This window comes from Haliaeetus albicilla, chromosome 9 (genome assembly GCF_947461875.1).
Source record: "Haliaeetus albicilla chromosome 9, bHalAlb1.1, whole genome shotgun sequence".
Classification (NCBI taxonomy): Eukaryota; Metazoa; Chordata; class Aves; order Accipitriformes; family Accipitridae; genus Haliaeetus; species Haliaeetus albicilla.
Genome location: NC_091491.1, coordinates 30,935,894 through 30,954,998, shown reverse-complemented (window position 1 = coordinate 30,954,998; position 19,105 = coordinate 30,935,894). Strand labels below are relative to the sequence as shown.

Below are 19,105 nucleotides of genomic sequence, written 5' to 3'. Positions count from 1 at the left end.
TGTGTGACACAAGCCGTCTCCTCTGCCAGTCGGTGGGTGCTAAGGTGGTGGGCAAACGATGTTGCAGGGGAGAAATCCTGATGGCATACACGTGCGCTTGGGTGCTCCTTGCTGGCAGGACGGTTTGGCCACGTGAGAGGTCTTACATTGCAAGACTTGACTGCAGCCCTGCCACTGTGCAAAGAGCTAACTCTGTGGAATGCCTCTTCAGGTAGACACAGGTGTAAGACCCTGGAAGAAGATGCTGCTACTGTTGCATCTTTTAGATGTCCTTTGTGAAAACACTGAGACAATTTTACATCACTGTCAATTCACTAGCTGCCCTGGAGTTATTCCATATGTCTTCATGCTCAGGACAAAGGCTCGAGCTCTTTCAATCTGGTTACTCCTCTAGATTTGTAAATCTGCTACATTTGAGCATCTTCAGGAAGCTACTGGCATTTCTGGGGTTTGCTTTTAAAGCAGAAGTGCTGCATTAACTTCTTTCCCTCAGTAATGCCACTATTTCTGCTTCTGCCTTATATTAAAAAGATTCTGAACTTGTATGAATGTTTCATAAACATTTCTTATCACTGGCTGTCACCAGCTCTATTGGTTATTTCTGGGATCTCCATTGTCAGAGTTTTCAGTGCTTTAATACACTATATATATATGCTCAGAGCAGTACAGAAAACAAAGGCAGATTTATTATAAGAAGCTCAAGTGTAAATCAGAAGCTGAATCTGATAAAGGCATTAGCACAGAGGGTTTCTGAAAAATTATGAGTTGGAGAAGCCAAGAAATCCAACAGGCTGATGCTATTCCAAAAACATCTTGAGCTCTCTTACTTCTTTGAAATATCTAAGCAATATAAATGAGCACATAATTCCCACTGACAGTGAAGTTCCCTGCATAGTATACACAGCTCTGGCACCATGTGAATAATAAATATGGTGTAGAAGAAGATGCCAAGAAGCAGTCAAAGTTCCCATTGTCTGTACAGACAAATGCTATCATTGCATTGCAAGATGGCTTTAGCAGCAGAAATGTCAGTCACATGCAAGGATTGAAATCCAGTGGGAACCTCTCCCCCAACTTTCAACCCATGTTACTCCTTTCCTATGAAACCTACAGCAGAGATGGCCAAAGAGATGTGGAAAACATGGCCAAGAGGAATTGCATGACTGTACATGAAAGGCAGGAAAAAAAGCATTGGAAAGCTCCCTCCCAAGCAGGGTGAAAGGAGAGTTGTCTTAACTGGGCCAGGGTCATTTCTTGGGATATCAGCCCTCCAAGTTTCTGTCCGCATCCCTGGATAGTAAGAGAGGAGGATGCTGCCCCTTGTCACCACTGCACTGGAATTAGGATTGTAAACAATGAGATTGTTTATCCCCAAACTTCACCCTTGGCTTTCCAGCCAGCCTGCTGGCAATCCACAAGCCCTATCCAAATCAAAGTTTGGCTGTGAATTTTGTCAAACTAAGCGTACAGGGAACAAACAAGGTAGCCTCTGGCTGTTTCTCCTGTGCCGGTCTCACACACAGATCTGTGTCTCCTACAGTGGCCTATTTTTGCCAGCAGCCAAGAAGTGCTACTGACTGTTTTACAGGTGGGATTGCTATCCTTCCCTGTTTTTCTGCCCAGGACCTTACTTCTGCTCAGGAAACTTCAGCGTGGAACTTGCAAAAGTCCTTGGAGAGGGAGTGAGCACAAAAACATGGGAAAAAATTAATCTCAATGGAAATCCTTGACTAATTGACAGGTTGGAATAAGAATGACCATAGACCCCAAACTATGCCAGGCAACCAGTCTGCTCCAGGCACTGCAAGCTCACTCAGCCAGCCACATGCCTGGCTGTTTTGCTCTGCCAGCTTTACAAGGCCTAATTAGCTCTATTCCTTTTGTTTGTAATTACAAAAGCAAACAGCCCTTGGAGAGAGAGGGAATAGAGGAGGCAGCTCCTTGACTGACCTTAATATTATAAATAAAAGTTTGCCTCTCATCAGAGGTACTTGAAAATATGAAAGGGATGAACACAAGAGCCCTGATGAATGGAAAAAGTTTTCTAGGCCAGGCAGGGACATGGGGGATAGAGCCTTGCTACCCTGGGGAGGCATCAGTACAGGTTCAAAGATACCATCCCCAGCTGGAACCATTCTCTACCTGGCCTGCAAAAAAAGTACACCTGACCAGTTGTGTTCATTGTTACAGCCAGGAGAAGCACAATAACCTCCCACAGAGGCTTTAGAGTGAGATGGATCCTCCCAGGGCCCATCTCTTCATGATCCTGTTAACCCAGGAACATCAAGGAACTATACATAAGAGTTTTTAAGAGACACATACAGATCAGCAGGTCTCTTCCTGCTCTGGAGGCAGAGCATCTCATGCAGATAGTCACAGCCTGCACATACCCTGCCCCAGATAAAGCTACAGAGAGCAAAGCACAGCTGAAACACAGAGCATCTCTCCCGGGAGCACCCTGGCTCCACACCCCATCCCTTCCCCATTCCTGCAGCTCCCACTCCCCTGCAAGGGAGCCATCCGCCCTCCCCCTGCCCCTTCCTGCTCCACCCAGGGTGCAGCCTGCCTTGCGAGGAGCAGACCTTCTGGTTCCTGGGCTGCAATCGTAGCAGATTACTGGGTGAGTTTCTGCCAGAGGCCACAACCGCCTGACTCACCGCAGAAGATCTGTCCCCACCTATGTCTGCTACAGATACACACAGCTAAACAAGCTCCATGCTAGCAGGCAGGCTCCCAAAAGCCCAAGCCCCCTCTTCTCCTCCATGCACACTGTCTAAGTTCTGCTCAAAAACAAGAAATGAAGTAATGCAGTCTGATTTTCCTTAAAAAAGTCCATTTATTGAAATTGTTTAAACACTTTATACAAGTTCCCAATACAAGCGTCTGCTCCCTGGCTCAGGGTTAATGCAAATACAAAAGCACAGACTTCAGCAGCTCTTTAATGTGACCTGAGCCGCCACCTCCTAAGACGAGGTCTCATGAGGCAGCTGCTGTGCACAGGCAATTCCCCATGGAGAAGTGGAAGCCACATGACCCAGCTCCAAGTACAGGCCAACATCAACTCAAGCCTGAAGCAAATGCTCTGGTTGGTTTCTTTTAGTAACTTTCTGTTGCAGAGTCAGGTCAAACAGAGGTGCAAGGCTTATACAAACCACCAATGCCATGGTTGTATATAGCTCAGCCCCAGAGGCTCTCCCCGTCTACAGAAGGAAATCAAGAAATCTGATGCCTCTGAACACATACACAATTATAAAGCCAGGTCAGAAGCAACCAGTTTCCTTCTGTAGAAAAAGCAAGGTTGAGCTTTGGAGAACTGGTACCATCCTTCTAGGAATTACAAGACTTCACTCCTGTCAACCTCAGCCAGTGTTAGTCAAACACTAAGTGGCTGACTGGGTGTTTCAGAGGAAGGGGTGGGAACCTTTCATAAGCTGCATTTTTTAAAAAAAGGTATGACTTAATATGCAAAGATGGCTTTATCTTTAAAATGCTAGTTTCTTCCTCTTTGGTGAGTTTGTATTAAAAGAAAATGCCATAACCTTTGGGTCAGTTTCCTTGGAATTTGCCTTCATATCATCACTGAAAGTGTTTACAAGAAAAAAGAGACAGGATCAAATGGCAGAATGTGAGGTATCCTTGGGGAAACATCAGGGAGCAGCAGTGCATTCAGTTTGGTTTAACACATTTAGCTGCATAAGGCAAACCCAGATCAGTAGCTAAGGCCAAATGAGAAAGACTTAAGGAGAGTGTTTGTTAAAAGGTGGCCTGTAACGCACACAAGGGGATAAAGCTTCAAGCTCAGTTAGGTACTAGGGTGGGAACACAGAGAAACAAGTACTGGCAGCACTTGGTGTCTAAGGAACAGCAGCAAGAGCCCCACCAGAGACACCCAGCGAAAACAGAAGGCAGTCATTTTTCTTTAGCTCTTCCCCAGCACCAGGGAAACCCGCAGCTGCTTTGGGAGTCTGCTAATCTCTGTAGTCACGATTTTTGCAGCCTTTTGCTCAGACACAATCAACTTACAAGATCTTGTCAAAAGAGTGATGACACACAGTTAAGCCGAGCCACCTTACACTGCATCTTCTCTTGGCCAACAGCACATGCATGGACAGTTACGGATTTCAATTTAAGTCACAGCAATTTAATTGTGTCTGACCATTTGCCATGCCAATCTGCACAGAAAGGAGGGTGCTGAAGATGCCAATAAGACAGTACAAGAGCATTTTAGATCTCCTCAAACATTCCTACATGTAAAATCTTTTCCCTAAAATTATGTTTCCCCTTAAGATATTGGTTTCATCACTTTGTATATAATATATGTTCCTTTAATTTCTACACACACCACACTGGGCTCTAACTTAATGGGATATGGGACTGAATTGTTACCATCTATTTTTTTTAAAAAACTAAAAAAAAGCACCAACATCCATCTAAAAAACAGTATCTTTTCCCTTTTACTCCCAAATACTAAACTTAACCCAAGCTTGGAGGTTTCATCTTTCCAGTGGCAATACCTATGAACCCAGGCTAGCCTTCCTCCACGGGCTGGGAGAGAAAGGAGATGTCCAGTAGCAAAGAGGATTACAAAAATATACACATTTTTGGGAGAAGAGGAAGGCAGAACCTAGAGTCTGAACTCTGCTCAGGACAGTGGCATTGTAGTGTCCTCTCCAAAATGCTTTCACTACCAGTGCTGGTGGCTCCTCTTCTTTGTTTCATTATACATAATCCTTCCCTGTGGAGGGGGCATTTTTTGGATAGCCTCGGGTGGGTGGATACGAAGTTTCTCTCCGTGGACAGGAGCAGCAGAGGAAGGCTCCCCCCAGCATGGCCAGAGAAGCAGCTGCCCAGCCTATGAATAGAGCTGATCCAAACTCATATCTGGGGGAGAAAGAAGGAAGAAAGTGAATACTACAGGTAGTGCCTCTGGATGACAGTGTTAGCGTGTTCACGCAAAGCAGAAGGGAGCTGAAATTGGGATATTAGGGATGGAAGTGGCTTCCTGCAAGGCAGCAGTTTGGAGCAGCCTGAGACCCGGGTGACCCTCAAAACCCAGAGCTTTGTACACTGGGTTAGTTCACTCTGTTAGCCCACCCTGCACAGCTGCAGCAGAACCAAGCTCTGTGCAGACCAGGCCTTAAGCATCTAGTGGAGGAAAACTGCAGAAGTCACAGCAGTTAGGGCTCTGGCAGTGATGCTGCCTTAAAACAAAGCCAAGACTTATGGAGCCACGTGGATGATGAGATCTGGTCCTAATGCTCTTTCTGCACAGTTTGAAGCCAACCCAGCTAGCTCAGGAAATTCCCTTCTTTGTTTTGAGCCACTGCTACTCAAAACTAAGCCCTGTGAGCATTTGTCATGCTATACTATAGTGTTATATCAAATGGGTGAGTACCTGGCATTGACGGGGGTGAAAGGGTCATAAAAGGCCCGAGCCACTCTGTTGCCAAACCACGATGTGGCCACCAGCGCTGCCAAACCTGCACACGAAGGGAACACAATGGAAGAAACAATCAATAAAATCACTGCAAAAATAAGTGTAACAGAAGCAGCATCCGGAACAATGCCGAGCTGCTGCTACCCTGGGAAGTTCTGAGCTGTTAGTGCTGGTTGGGAGAAAAATTAAGAAAGGATTTGAGGTCACCCACAGTTACATTGCAGCAAAAGCAGGACTGCCGACAGCCTTTCACTGAAGTAGGATGTACAAGTCAAACTCAGCTCTGCTAATAGAGATGAAAGGCATGCAGTCCATATAGAAAACATAACGCTAGTGCCAAGAGACCCATATGATGCCTCGGATAGTCAGCAGCTACTGTGCCAAAGTCTGCTAGGGAATTCCCAGCCCAAAATGCTCTTACAGCAATGACAGCAAGCCCTCCCCTGTCCTCTGGCACCCTATGCGGGATAAATGCCGTTTAGGAAATGGCACATTTAACACTAAACACATCTGTATGTTACCAACCTGCAATGATGAAGATGACCCCACCGAAGACAGCCATCCGCATTTTCTTCACCTGGTCATCTTCCATGCACTTCATGCATTTCATGCCAGTCACAGAAACAAATACAGCGACAAGGCCCAGGAGTATTGCAGCCACCATCAAAGCCCGAGTGGCCTGCAGACTGCCTAAAAGACATTAGGATTTGAGTTACCACAAAGAAAACTCAAGATATGAATTCAAATTACTGGGCTCAGTAATCACGTGTCAAAATACTCTGCCCCCTCTTACACAGGATACAACCAAGCAAGACATTCTTTTTTAGCTTTAAGCTCCCAGAGACTGTGACGCATCAGGATCAGAGGACTCAGCCTCTTCTAAAATGCGTGGCAAAACAAGGGCATGCAGCTTTTTGCAGGAAATGACCTGGGAATTGGCCTCAGACATCTTTTGTTCCTTGATCATTTGAATCCCAGTTAGAAGGACTTATCTGTTTATCAAAAGAAGTATTCAGATTTAGGCTCTACCTTGACAAAGCATTTAGGCACATGTTTTAATATGAATAGTGCCATACATATGAATAGTCCCACAGCAGACAGCAAGGCCCCTTTATTGCTCAACACTTCCAAAACCTGTCTTTTATACAAATACTTCAGTGCTGATTTAAATATTTTGTGTTAAATCCTCAGTTTGAGAGTCCCTGAGGGTACAAAAATACAATTGCAACAGAAACAGGATTTTCCTAGCCAAGTGAAAAATAGGGGTTGTTTTTATACCAAAAAAATATTTAGCTTAGACTCAAAAGATATTCAAATGTTTTAAGAGCCTCTTGCACTTTTGAAGAATTGGAGCAGGGGGTAATGCTTCCTGCAGCCAAGGGTTCTATTCGCCTGGGTTGTCAGCAGACAGCCTCAACGTACTTTATCCAAGATTTGGTTTTCTGTTGATTCATCTGAAAGCATAGACACACTAACCCTAAGCACATGGGCTACTGAATTCAGATTTTCTTGATACCAATGGAAAAAGAAAATTATATAAAGTCTTTACTGAAAAAATCAGGTGACAAAACACCTGAATAGCAGTGAAATAAGAGCCTGAGCTTTATTGCCTGGCAAGTCGGGTTTGTTTGAACAGCATGGATTTTAATATACAGTCCTGTTAATATCTGGGAACAAACAGGGCTGGTTAATCAAGGGAACAAGCTCCCAGGAGCATGCTGTAACCAAGGCAAAAGTGTCCCCTGACACAGAAGGTTATCTAGCAGTGACACGTGTACAGTTTTAGCAAAGTACCACCAGAATCTGTTCCCAAGTCTGGAGCTCACCCCTCAGAAAGCACACTGGCTGCATTCTGCTAGAGCTCTGCAAAGCGCTTCAAGCTTGGACAACTGCAGCTGCAAGATTTAAGCCTACAACCGAGCACCTGCAAACTCATCAGTCAGCACTGGTACCGAGAACCCAGCAGAGTCTGTGCTACAATAACAGGCTCTTTGGCTCAACCTGAAACACAGAGAGGAGTTCAAATCTGATACCGGTCAGAAGGGTAGCACAGCCGCACACCTATCCTCTACAGCTTCTTAAAATTCTTGTGACCCACACCAACAACAGGCTATGAGGCTCTAGTACTGCTTTAAAACAGATCCATATCTGCCTCTACACACACCACCTTATTGTTGTGTAAATAACTATGAAACCACTTAAAAACAATGCAATAAAAAGGTAATATTCAGAGCAATAGGAAGTGACACACTTTCTTAAGAAGAGTCTTGGCTTTCTTGGGAAAAATCCCACAATCAGCTTGGCTAAATGTCATCTCACTTCATTCAAAGGGGAAAAGTGACACACCTCTGCACCACCCAGGTGTTAATCAAAACCCATCTGCTGCATCAATTGCCGAAACCCATTTGCAAAGCCATTTCAGTTTAGCATAAATCACAACTGCACTATCCAAACACATTTTTAAGAGATTTATCTCCAACGTCAGAGATTGCATACAAAATATAATTTCTAGTTTACAAAAGTTACGGCAGTTTTCAGAAAGACTTCAGCTGACGGGTTACCACCCAGGCAACAATTCAACTGCCATACATTTAAGACTAAATTGCACATTACAGCAGCAGCTCTGGAGAGGCCAATGGATGAACACTAGAAAATATAATTTCTAGTTTACAAAAGTTACGGCAGTTTTCAGAAAGACTTCAGCTGACGGGTTACCACCCAGGCAACAATTCAACTGCCATACATTTAAGACTAAATTGCACATTACAGCAGCAGCTCTGGAGAGGCCAATGGATGAACACTAGTTCATACGTTGCGCGGGAAAGGACATTTTCTGCAGAGGTACCAAATCTGTTTCGAGTCTACAGTAAGTTGGGCTTAGTCTTGCTGCAGAAGAAATTACTTTACAGGAGAGGGTTTTGAAAGAGGTCTTTCATGAAGCTGAAAATAGGAAATGTTATCTCAACTAGAAAACTAGTTATAAGGGTGGGAAGAGACCTCTCACCTTCAAACGTGGTACTAAGGGACAAACACAGGAAGATGCTTGAAAAAGTTTCTATGACCTTAGAAGACCTAACTATGAAACCTGCTAAAATCTCAAGATGTACAAGTATTAACTGGATGCATGCCATGACAGCTTTGCAGAAGCAGCTGAACAAAAAGCAGCATTGTGAGTATTTCCCAGGGCTGCCTGCTTTCAGCAGCAGACCCTGGAGGGACATCTCCTGGTGTCCTCACCCCCTCCCTTATGCAGGGCTCTAAGCATGTACAAAGCTTGCAGTAGGACAGAAAAACAGGTTGGAGCATTTGCAGAACAGACTGTCCATTTGTTTATCCCAAGAAGTTTTAGTGTGACATGACTCTGTTAGCCAACCATCCTCCCCTCTACCCAGCCTGGCTGCCCCATGCTCATAGTACACACTGGGAGACAGAGCTTTTGTCTTCCTACCACTTTTGCAATGTGTGCAGTACATTGACTGCAGTTAATCATCATACAAGCTATTAGTTATTATGTACACATTAACAACCATGTTGTCAATGAAAGCTACACATCCAGAGAGGCTGAGAAAGCTAGTTTAATAATAGTTCTGTTGTCCACATGGGCCTTTTCAGGTGCTTTAAAAAATCCCAAGTGAAATAAGTATAATATTGTCTTAACCTGCTAAACAGGACTGGCTACCAATAAAAAAGTAGAAGTACTCTACAGCAATTTAACTTTACAACTTTTGTCATACTCGAAACAGGATTTCCCCCACACTCCTTACTGCTGCAACTGTCTTGCCAACAGGAACAGGTAGCCCAATGCTTGTAGCCTCCCACAAGATACACCAGGCTGTCAGAAAGCCTGGCCAGTCTCAGGAGACCTTGGGGAAAAACAGTCCTGTACAAGGAAAAACAAACTGGCCTGGCACCAAACAACAGCTGTCAGATGGCAACAGTATTTTGTCAATATAAACCACTACTGACTTGGAAGCCAAGCCCTTTTATTGCTGATTAGTAATGAGAGACCCAGCCTGAAAAGCTTATATAGCAAGAAAGCAGCAAGTACTGAAGAACAGAGACTTAAAAACTACTGAAGATGGTTAATAACAAAAGTGAATTCTGCAAGCCATAAAACCCTGTGTAAATCCACAAAGATGGCAGAGCACCTCACATGCGTTTTGCATAATGAAACCCACTTTTTTATAAACATGCTAACAAACAATTCTGACTTATTGTTAGTGGGTTTGGACACAGACTACATGATGCAGTTTATCAGAAGCCTACACAAGACTTTCTCCTTCCCACCAGTATCGTTACCCAACAACAGAAGTAATTGCTGGCAATCGCTTAGTTATCAAAAAATAGGACTTCACCAGCATATGTTTGAGGTTTTTCTGTCATCACAATTCCTTATTTATTCCATTTATGTCATCTACATCATAGAAAAGCTGTTGAGAAAGTGCCATGGGATTTTTGTAATGCCTGTTTGTAATGCCAAATTGCTGTAATGGTGCTGTGTGCAGATTATTGTCTGATAAAGATGCTCATTGACTGCCTTGTTTGTATTTAAATTATGGACTTTTCCTTCCCTTCCCATGGGCCTCCATGCAATCAAGCGATGACGGAATACAGGCGAAAGAGATGCTGCGCTGCTCCCTCTAATCTCTACCTGGGAAGCTCCCCAGGAGTTACAAGTACCCCTGTAGTGTAGGAAGCATGTTACACTGCCCACCTCCAAGAGAAATCAGCAGCCTTCCAAGCCTTGCCACTGGAGTTTCATGAATGCTGAATCTCCTGAAAGCAGTGGGATCCAAGATCCTGCTGTCCTGCCCTGCCAGCACGTGAAAGTTACTTTTGTGCAGCAGGCAAGGGAATGAAGATCCGAGCAAGCAAAACCAGCTTCAGAGGTAGCCAGCCAACATCTCCCACTTTGCAGTCATTCTGGCTGGACCCAAGAGCCTGCTAATGGCTTGGAGGCTTTCAACCCCCTCACCAGCCCCTGAAAAGACCCTGCACACCCATCACCATCAGATAGTCTGGACTCCTTCAAAGCACTTCCCCACAGTCTAGAAGACTGTACAGAGGAATCTGGGCAGAACGCAGACTCAGACAGGGTCATGTTTCTTGCTAAAATGGGAAGGCTGGGAAGTCCTCACTGCATGTCCAGTGCAAAAGAGGCGAGTTCAGTAGGTGGCCTTGTACTCTGCCTACCACAAAGCAAATAAGGTTCAATGCCCTCCTGCAGTCACCCAAACAGCAGAGAAAGCTTGCCGGTAAGACAGGCAACACACAGTACCACCATTTCCAGATTCCTGGTCAGAGGAGACCTGGGCAGCCTGTTTTCCCACGAGGCCTGGAAATTCCCTTACCAAGAGATTTAGTAACACATAGTAACACTAGCTACTAAAGCTGCTTAGAAGCTGCTTGTAGAGCAATAAAGCCAGTGTATTGCAATAGACTCCCATCCCCTCTTGCAGGGACAACACGGCACAGCACAGGAACAGCTTCGGTGGCATTCCAAGTAACTCTGCCTTCTCAAAGCATGGCACAAGTGAGACTGTTTTATCACTCCATCATGATTTTTCATGAGGAAGGAACAGGGATTGAGAAATATGGGAGAAAATTAACCCTTAACCCACATGAAAAGCACAGATACCAGCAGGTTCTAACAGCTTACGCCAGATCCAAAGATGGAGAGGTGACAAACTATTTGGACACATTTGTCCCTTGTACTATAGCGTTGTCCCTCCCTGGGCCACCCTCCCAAATCCCCCACCATCATGACAGAGCAGGAGTAACCTAAGCATGAACCCTTCCTTCCCCCACCCATCTCCTTCCCCAGCTCCTGGAACAGGCTCAGCCAGGGTTCTAAAGATGTAGGAGGGAAGATTTCACATTTCAGTGGTGCTGTTTGACCCAGAGGGCATCCAAACCCTTGTTTATTTTCTGGGCTCGGGCACAAAGGCTCATTGTGGATGTACTAGGTTTGGTGATAGATGAGTCTCAGCTTGTCTCAAGCACAGAACCTCTCCCAGCAAAACCAAACAGGGTGATGAGTATCTTCAGCTAAAACAGCCTAGACAGGACCCAGAACAACCTCTGTTCCGAACGTGAGTATGGTTAGGTGGGCCTGAAAGCTTCCAGAGACAGGTACCAGGAGCCCTTCTCCCTCCTGTCTGAGGCCATCGCCCTGAGACCCCGGAGGAGCACAAAGCTCAGCTAAGCTCCGTGGACGATGCTGGAGGGCTGCAAGAACAATGCTGAGGCTGTTCAACAAAGCCTTGTTGCAAGGGTGGCTTTTGTTGCCTCTATGTCTGCATGTGGCCACGCACTGCTTTTCACGTAAGCCAGCAAAACGCAAAACGCAGCCTTTCTATCGCTTGAATAGGAGCACTGACATAAGCCCTCAGCTGAACGCAGCTGCGGGAGAAGTGCCAGCACGGGTGCACTCCAGCAGTGTGGCCACACGGGAAACTGGAGGCCCCTCAGTTGGCTACCAGTGCTTATCAGCTTGTACCAATCCCATCTTCGACACGCAGCATCAGTCCAAGCAGCCAAACACTGACACATCTAGAAGAATGGCAATAGCTACAGATATGCAAAAGCTTGCTGGCAAAGCTTTCCGGCATTCCCACAACCATGAATTACTACAGGTGCGAGGAGGCTCAGTCCTTTCTATAGGGACAAGGTAATTACAGATCTGAGCCTCTCCCATCTGTGCATGAGGCTCTGACATGTGGCTCAGAGCATTCAGGGCATACGAAACTCTGGCAGGAAAGCGTGGCCAGGCAGGAGAAGTTTTTCTGTCCACATAGCTGTACCACCTTCACCCCAACATAAATGAATGCGGTAAGGGAACTCTTACCGTACAGCTGCACCTGTCCCAGGGTGCGGCTGCTGAATGGGGTATAAATGTTTTTTTTTTTTTCACACCTCCACCCACAGCAGCACTGCCGGTCCCTGCCCAAGCCTACTAAGATCCTGAAGGGAGACCAGGCAGGGAAAACAGCAGAGAACGTGTACATTCCTAGGCATGATCCACTTTCAAGCGGGAAAGGGGCAACGTAAGCGAGCTTGGGTACTGAAAAAGCGAGGATTCCTTTAGCCAGCCCTCGCTGACTTTCCCAACGAGGAAAACATCCCCTGCGATTTCTGTATTTCTTGGGCTTCCTGGGAATTTTCAGGCAAGCGTGCCCTGCAGGGCGAGGGGCTCTGTAGGAGCACAAAAGGCCACTAACAGCTCAGCCTCGGTCCCTGGCACCTCACACCTCCCTCCCCCGTAGCCCTGGAAGAGAAGAGCCCTTATTGTTTGCCGGACAAAGGTGAGGGGAGCAGCCCGTTTTCAGCGCTCAGCCATGAATGGGCCAGGTCTGGAGGTCCCGAGGCAGGTTTTTAGGAGTCTGTTGAAGCCAGGCTCCGCATCGGATTCTGCGGGCAGGTCTCATTTCCAGCACAATGGGCTGCAGACACACACGAGCCCCCGAGGCAACTTTACCTTTCGCAACCCACCCAGGGGGTAGGCTGGAGATTCCTCAACACTGCTGGCATCTTCACCCCCCCACCCCCAGTGCGAGATAAGAGGCTTGAAGCTGAGCTTATACATAATTACTACTCAAACCACCCCAGACTGTGTGCTTAGCCCAGCCCTGATCATCCACAACCTTGCACCCTGTTAGTGCTAGTGGGTGCATCGCCCTCCTCTGCCAGCTCTAGGGTCCACGGACGTTCGGGGCAAGGGAGCAAGAGTGATTGATGTGGGCTAGCAATGAAGGTGGGGTCTGGGGTGTCCGGCTTCGCTACGTGACACACAGGAAGGGTTGGTGGCAATCTAAGGCGGGGATACTCCCAATGGCCCCCGGTTTGTGTGGAATTACCTGCTCGTTCCGTTGGGAAAGAGAAGGTGACCAAGGTGGCAATTATTATTTTATTAATTAGGGAGGGAGAGGGATGAAGGTGTTCGAGGACACTACTGAACTCGGGATGAAGGGAGGGATCTTGAGAAGGGATGGGGTTTTTTAACCCTTTAGGTGTCAGCATAAGTTACATGCTCCAGCGCTCTAGAAACAGCCCTCAGAGGGGCTCCAGCTCTGCGTGACGGCCCCGAGTGACACCCCAGCAAGCCAGGCTGCAGATCCTGCACGCCTGAGATGGTTTTGCCATCCCAGGACAAGATAAGAGACCTAGAGATTACCTTGACGTCCCGGTCTGCCTAAAAACTCCGGGCAGCGGTACCTGGGCTACAATCCAGCTCACCTGCCAGCCCTTTGCTTAAAAGCCCCGCGGGAGTAGAAGCGACTTTCCCAGAGAACAAAAGACCAAAACAGTCAAACGCAAAAAAGGATCCGTGCTCGAAAAGACCACTTCAGCACCGCTGATGAACTTCGCCTCCTGCTGAGCCATGCCCCACGAAGGCAGCCCCCCTCTGAACTTCTACAGCCAAAACCTCTTGTTGGCAATCACCGCGCTTTCCTGAACACAAGGGGAGCATCTGACCCTTCCCCTCCCGCGACGTTTTTTTCGGGGTACGGGCAGCCGCCGTGCGGGCAAGGGCTGCGGGACGGCTCCATCTCCCCCCCGCCCCGGGTACTGCCCCGCCGAGCCCCCCCGCCCGGAGAGGCGGTCCCGCCGCGGGATGCGCTTCAGCGGGCGCCGCAGAGCCCCGGCTGGCCCGAGGGACAGTCACCGGGGGGGCCACCCTCAGCCCCGGCGGGGAACGCCACCGCGGGAGCCCCAAAAGGACACCTGAGCCCCGACGGGACGATGGGTGACCCCGAGCCCTGCACCTTCAGCCTCGAAGGGACAGGCGGCGTGGCTCCAGCGGGACAGAGACCTTGAGACCCGACGGCACCGGCACCCCCGGCGGGACAGGCGCTGGGCGAGGCGGGTGGGGGGGCGACAGGACTAACACCCCCGGTCCCAGCACTTCAGCCCGAGCCCCGACACGACCCGGCACCAGCGTGCTGGTATATGACCCTGCGGGACCGGTACCCTCAGCCCCGCCGGGACAGGCACTGGGGCGCAGGAGGTGACCCCGACAGGACGGACATCCCAACGCCCCGCATCCCCCAGCCCCAACTTACTCTCCAGTTTGAGCAGCGAGTCGAACACCTTGCACTGGATCTGCCCCGTGCTCTGCATGGCGCACGACATCCACAGCCCCTCGTAGAGCGCCTGGGCCGTCACGATGTTATCCCCCGCGTAGGATGCCATCTTCCACTGGGGCATGGCGGTGCTGATGATGATACCGATCCAGCCCAGGAAGGCCAGCACGAAGCCCAGGAGCTGCAGGCCCCCGCTGGCCATGTCTGCGCGGAGCCGGCCCGGCGGCGGGTTGAGCTGCGAGGGGGGGGGTGGGGTGGGGTGGGAAGCGGGAGAGCGCGAGCAGCCCCGCGCACCGCACTGCCGCCCGCGCGCCGCCCCGCGCCCCTTTTAAAGCCGCCCCGAGGGCGCCCCCTGCCGGCCGCGCCCCCGCCCCGCCCCCGCGGGCTTTTCCGCGCCGTGGGACGCGCCCCCCCCCCCCCTCGCCCCCCACTCGCCTTCCTCCGCGGGGAAGCGGGGGGAGCAGCCCTGGCTGATGCTGGACCGTCCATCCCCCCCCCTCCTTCCTTCCTTCCTCCCGGGGCGCAGCGTCGGGGGTGATGTCGACATCGCCGGGGGGAGAGGGGCACCAGGACGCCCCCCCCCCGCCCCCGGGGGGTGACCCCCTCCTTCAGGGTTTCGCCCCCACTCACAGCCCCTGGAGCCCACCCTCCCCTCTCGGTCCCTCTGGAGAAGCGACTGTCCTTTCTGTCCCCCCACGGGGCGTGCCAGGGGATGCTTTGGCGCTCTTGGAGGTTTTGGCACCTCCAAAGGGTGCCCTGGTTGTGCTTGTGGGTCTCCCCCCCTTCTAGAGGTGGGGGCCCTGAGAGCATGAACCCACACTCACCTTCCTTGGGTCTTGCTGCCTCTTGCCGTCGTTTATATAAACTTCCCTTTTCGGGGAAGACACCCTGCCTGAGCCAGCACATCGGCCGGGAGAGGTGGAGGTCGGGCTGTGCCAGTCCCACCCGTGCTGCTGGTGTCTGCGTGACCCACCTTCCCCAGCCCACCCCAGTGCCGCCACTGCAAGGCAAGGGTGGCGGGGGGCATTGCCCGCCTGGCAGACTCGCTGCCCGGCTCCCTGGGCACGCAGCACACGTGGGAATACGCTGCTGCAGAGGAAGCGATAGAGAAGTCACAGAAATTATCAGTACTATGATTTTAAAGGGCTTTCAAAGAGGCAGCTGAGCAAACACTCATCAACCATGTACAAATGCTGCCAGGACCATAAATCCAAACTTTTGAATCTACCATTTTAAAAAGGATGATATGCTGCACACCTTTGCATTACCGGGTCTCTCTTAAAAGAGAAGTTTTGATTTTTGAATGCTTCAGTGAGCCCAGTGAAGGTTATTGAACAAGGGGATTACAGACCAGGAAGGAGTGTCCTCTTTCTCGGGCGTGTATTTGTCCAGTTACTGTAGTTTCCCTTTCTCCTACGTGAATATTTGAATATTGACAGATCTGGACTCAGAATAGGCAGAGTGAGGGAATACTGTCTCCTTCAGAGGGCCCTGGGAGCACACAGCGTGGTCTGGGTGGTGCTGCCTGCCTTCCCCACGGGCTGGATGGAGGGGACGTTCAGCCTGGACCTGCTGTAATCCCAGGCTGTGAGATAAACAGGTGATAATTACTGATAAAGGTCCTGCTGGAGGTAGAGATGGGATTGTATTGTTTTGACACCGTGGTTTGCTGCATTCTGATGACTTAGGAGATTTTGCTGGAGCTGCTTCCTGAGATTTGCAAACAGACAAACAGCCCCGTGATTACCTGACCAGTCCTGCGCAATGCTGGGGGGGGGGGGGGGGGGGGGTCAAAGGGGAGAAAAGCAACTGCAATCTCCCCACACCGGGCAGAGACAAAGCAAGGCTGGTTTGCGCCGAAAACACTTGCGGCTGCCGGTCCCCAATGTCCCGACAGCAGCGCTGGTGTGATGAAATCCATCCTAGTTACCTGGTAGCAAACTTTTCCAGTCATGTCCTTTTTCACTTCTGAAGGAATTAGGGAGCTGTGAAGCTGCAGCTGAAGAAATGGTGTTTTCCTGGGTCTCTGTGGACTCCAGTTTTACAGCTTTGGGAGTGAAGAAGAGGAAAGCAGCAAAGTTTTCTTTGGCAATGCAGAGATAACAAAGTAAATGCATCTCTCTGCATATTCATCAAGAACTCTGCTACAGAGAGTAGAGAAACGAGCATGCTACTGGCTGTTGGAGCTGGTCCCTGGGAGGAACAATTCCTTGCTTGATGAAAAGGCAGGGCAGAAACCCATGCGAACCTGAGAGCAGGGTTAGGAGTGTCTGGATTTGATCACTGATGTCTGGGGAGTCATATCAGTCTGATAATGTGCATCAACAAAGGAATGTGCAGTGTTCCCAGGTGCTTCAGTGTGCTGAACTGACTCAGCCCTCTACTGACCCTCCTGCCACCCCCCTAGACAGACCAGGCAGCTCCTCACTGACTCCTGCAATGAGACGTCAGCTCTGGACAGGGGTACAAGTTCCAAAGACACTTTTAGGTTTAGATCCTTTGGCTACAGGCTCCGAGCAGCCAGGAGGGGGAACAGAGCCATTTCGTGTGGGAAGAACTTGGGCTTTCTACTGAACCTTCTAGGAAAGTACAGGGAGGAGCCCTGGGTGGCAACAATCCCATTGCACTTGCACTGGGAGGGACATCAAGAGTGGTCTTGAGGAGATGCATGTAGCAGGCATGCAAGCATGTGCTGTATGATGTAGAATGCCGACCACGCTGCTGGCTCTTGGAAGGACTGCAATCCATGCCCACCCTGTACTTGGGAAAAGCTGGGCTTAGGGTGTGTCCTGGTGGCACCTTTGGGTCAGTTTGTGCCAAATCTGTCCATGGTGCGAGTCTGACTGCTTGGACATACAGTAGGACACCACACATCCTCAGTTTCTTTCCCTTCCAGAAGGCCACGGAGCTTAGACTGAAGGTAGACTTATTCTGTGAGGGGTGCTGTGAGATTATACTCTACAGCTGCCTGGAAGTGGGTGATGTGTTCCTCAGGGGCTGTACAGCCATCCCATTGCTCCTCTGTTCCTAATGGGTGCTTCACTGGGCACCGTGACTGGTTGAATGCATGACAGAGTGGCCTTGGGTCAAACAAAGCCGATGAAAGGCAATACTGAGATACACCCATGTGCTCTTGGACCTCCCATAGTCCACACAGGCTGCAGCACAGGCTCTTTCCTGTGCCTTTGTGCACACTTTCCAGGCACAGGTTCTGTGCCTGCATCTTGCTTTGTGGAAGTGAGAGCCTGAAGACAAGTTGTTTGTGTCTCTTTGACTATTGAACACCCCTGACAACCCATGTAAACACCTCCTGCACAAAGTCCCAGCTTCATGAACACCCAATTTATATTTTGTTTTCCAGGGACAGTTTGAGGTTGATACTTAATACTCACGTTTCGTGACAGATTTCAAAACTCAAGAACTCTTTCTGTGGACATCATGAGGAATTTACAGAGCAAGATAAACACTGAAACTCCGCTTTTCCCCTTCATCACTCATCAGTGTTCTCAGTGCTCTGGAATTTGTGAAGAATTTTATGGCATCCCTAAGAGCATCAAATCTCCTTTTCTGGATTTCCTTCCTTTCTTTGAGACATGAAATATCTTATTTCTTTTCTTTAGGTGATCTGCTGCACTGGTTCAATGGGCAAAATAAACCCTCCTTTTACTCAATCAATAATCACTGCCTTTCCTCCTTTGCCTAAGATTCTTTTTTTCACTGGAAGTCCCAAAGAGTTTTCACTCTATTTTCACCTATTTTTTTCTACCTGACTTCTGGGGAAATACCGTTTCTTCAGATCATTAATCTCAGCTGAAAGACCTGGGTTTATCCAAGATGTTGCAATCTCCTCTAGGCTAAAGGTACTCCAGTACTGACAGTCCTTAGTGACTGGCCTGTTCTTAAGTAAATATGTGAGTCTTCATTTTTTGCCCTTTACAAAAGCAGGATCAAGTGAGAAGGGGCATGTATATAGACAGTTACTGAACTCAAACTGGGATGTTTTAATCTGCAGGTAGACAGCCTCCTCTAATTGTTCATAGAGATTGTCCTCACATGCAACAGTCCTTGCTGTACTGAGCAAATGCTTAACACCTTGGTCATATCTCTCCTTTGGGTGGTGTTAGTCAGACGAGCAACCTCCCCTCCGTACTCAGCAGAGATTTGTGCTCTGTGGGTAGTAAATGATACCTGTTTCCCTTTCTGGCAAAAACAAATGTTAACGCTTGCCAGGACTTGCAAGCCTTGCAAACCAGCAGCCTGGTTTCCTCTTCTCTCAGACGTTTCTCAGGGAAGATCTCACTATGCAATGCCTGTGTTTGGTGAGCACAGGGTCGTGTGTGATCCTCTGCCCTGGCATCCCCTAAAGCTGGCCCCCAGGCTGCCCTGAATTTATCCTTGAGCTAAAACTGATGTATTCAGGGGAAACATCTCATTCTGATTATAAGTTATTATAAGTATGGGCAGGTGTGCAGAGCAGGCACAGCTGCATGATCCTGGTTTGAGCGAAGACACAATCTCTGCATCTGGACCAGAAAATGGGAATGGCCAGACAACACCAACCCAGCCCGCTGTTTCTGGTGACAGC

General features: G+C 48.9%; 1 protein-coding gene across 1 annotated transcript; it reads right to left on the bottom strand.

Moving 5' to 3' along the window:
• Window positions 1–2,816: 2,816 nt before the first annotated feature.
• On the bottom strand, window positions 2,817–14,774 carry CLDN1 (claudin 1). Its single transcript, XM_069792412.1, has 4 exons — window positions 14,500–14,774; window positions 5,963–6,127; window positions 5,396–5,480; window positions 2,817–4,881 (listed from the first exon to the last, which is right to left on the bottom strand). Exons 1-4 carry the CDS (start codon window positions 14,720–14,722, stop codon window positions 4,719–4,721), a joined length of 636 nt encoding a protein of 211 aa, XP_069648513.1. The 5' UTR covers window positions 14,723–14,774; the 3' UTR covers window positions 2,817–4,718.
• Between the last annotated feature and the right edge of the window lie 4,331 nt (window positions 14,775–19,105).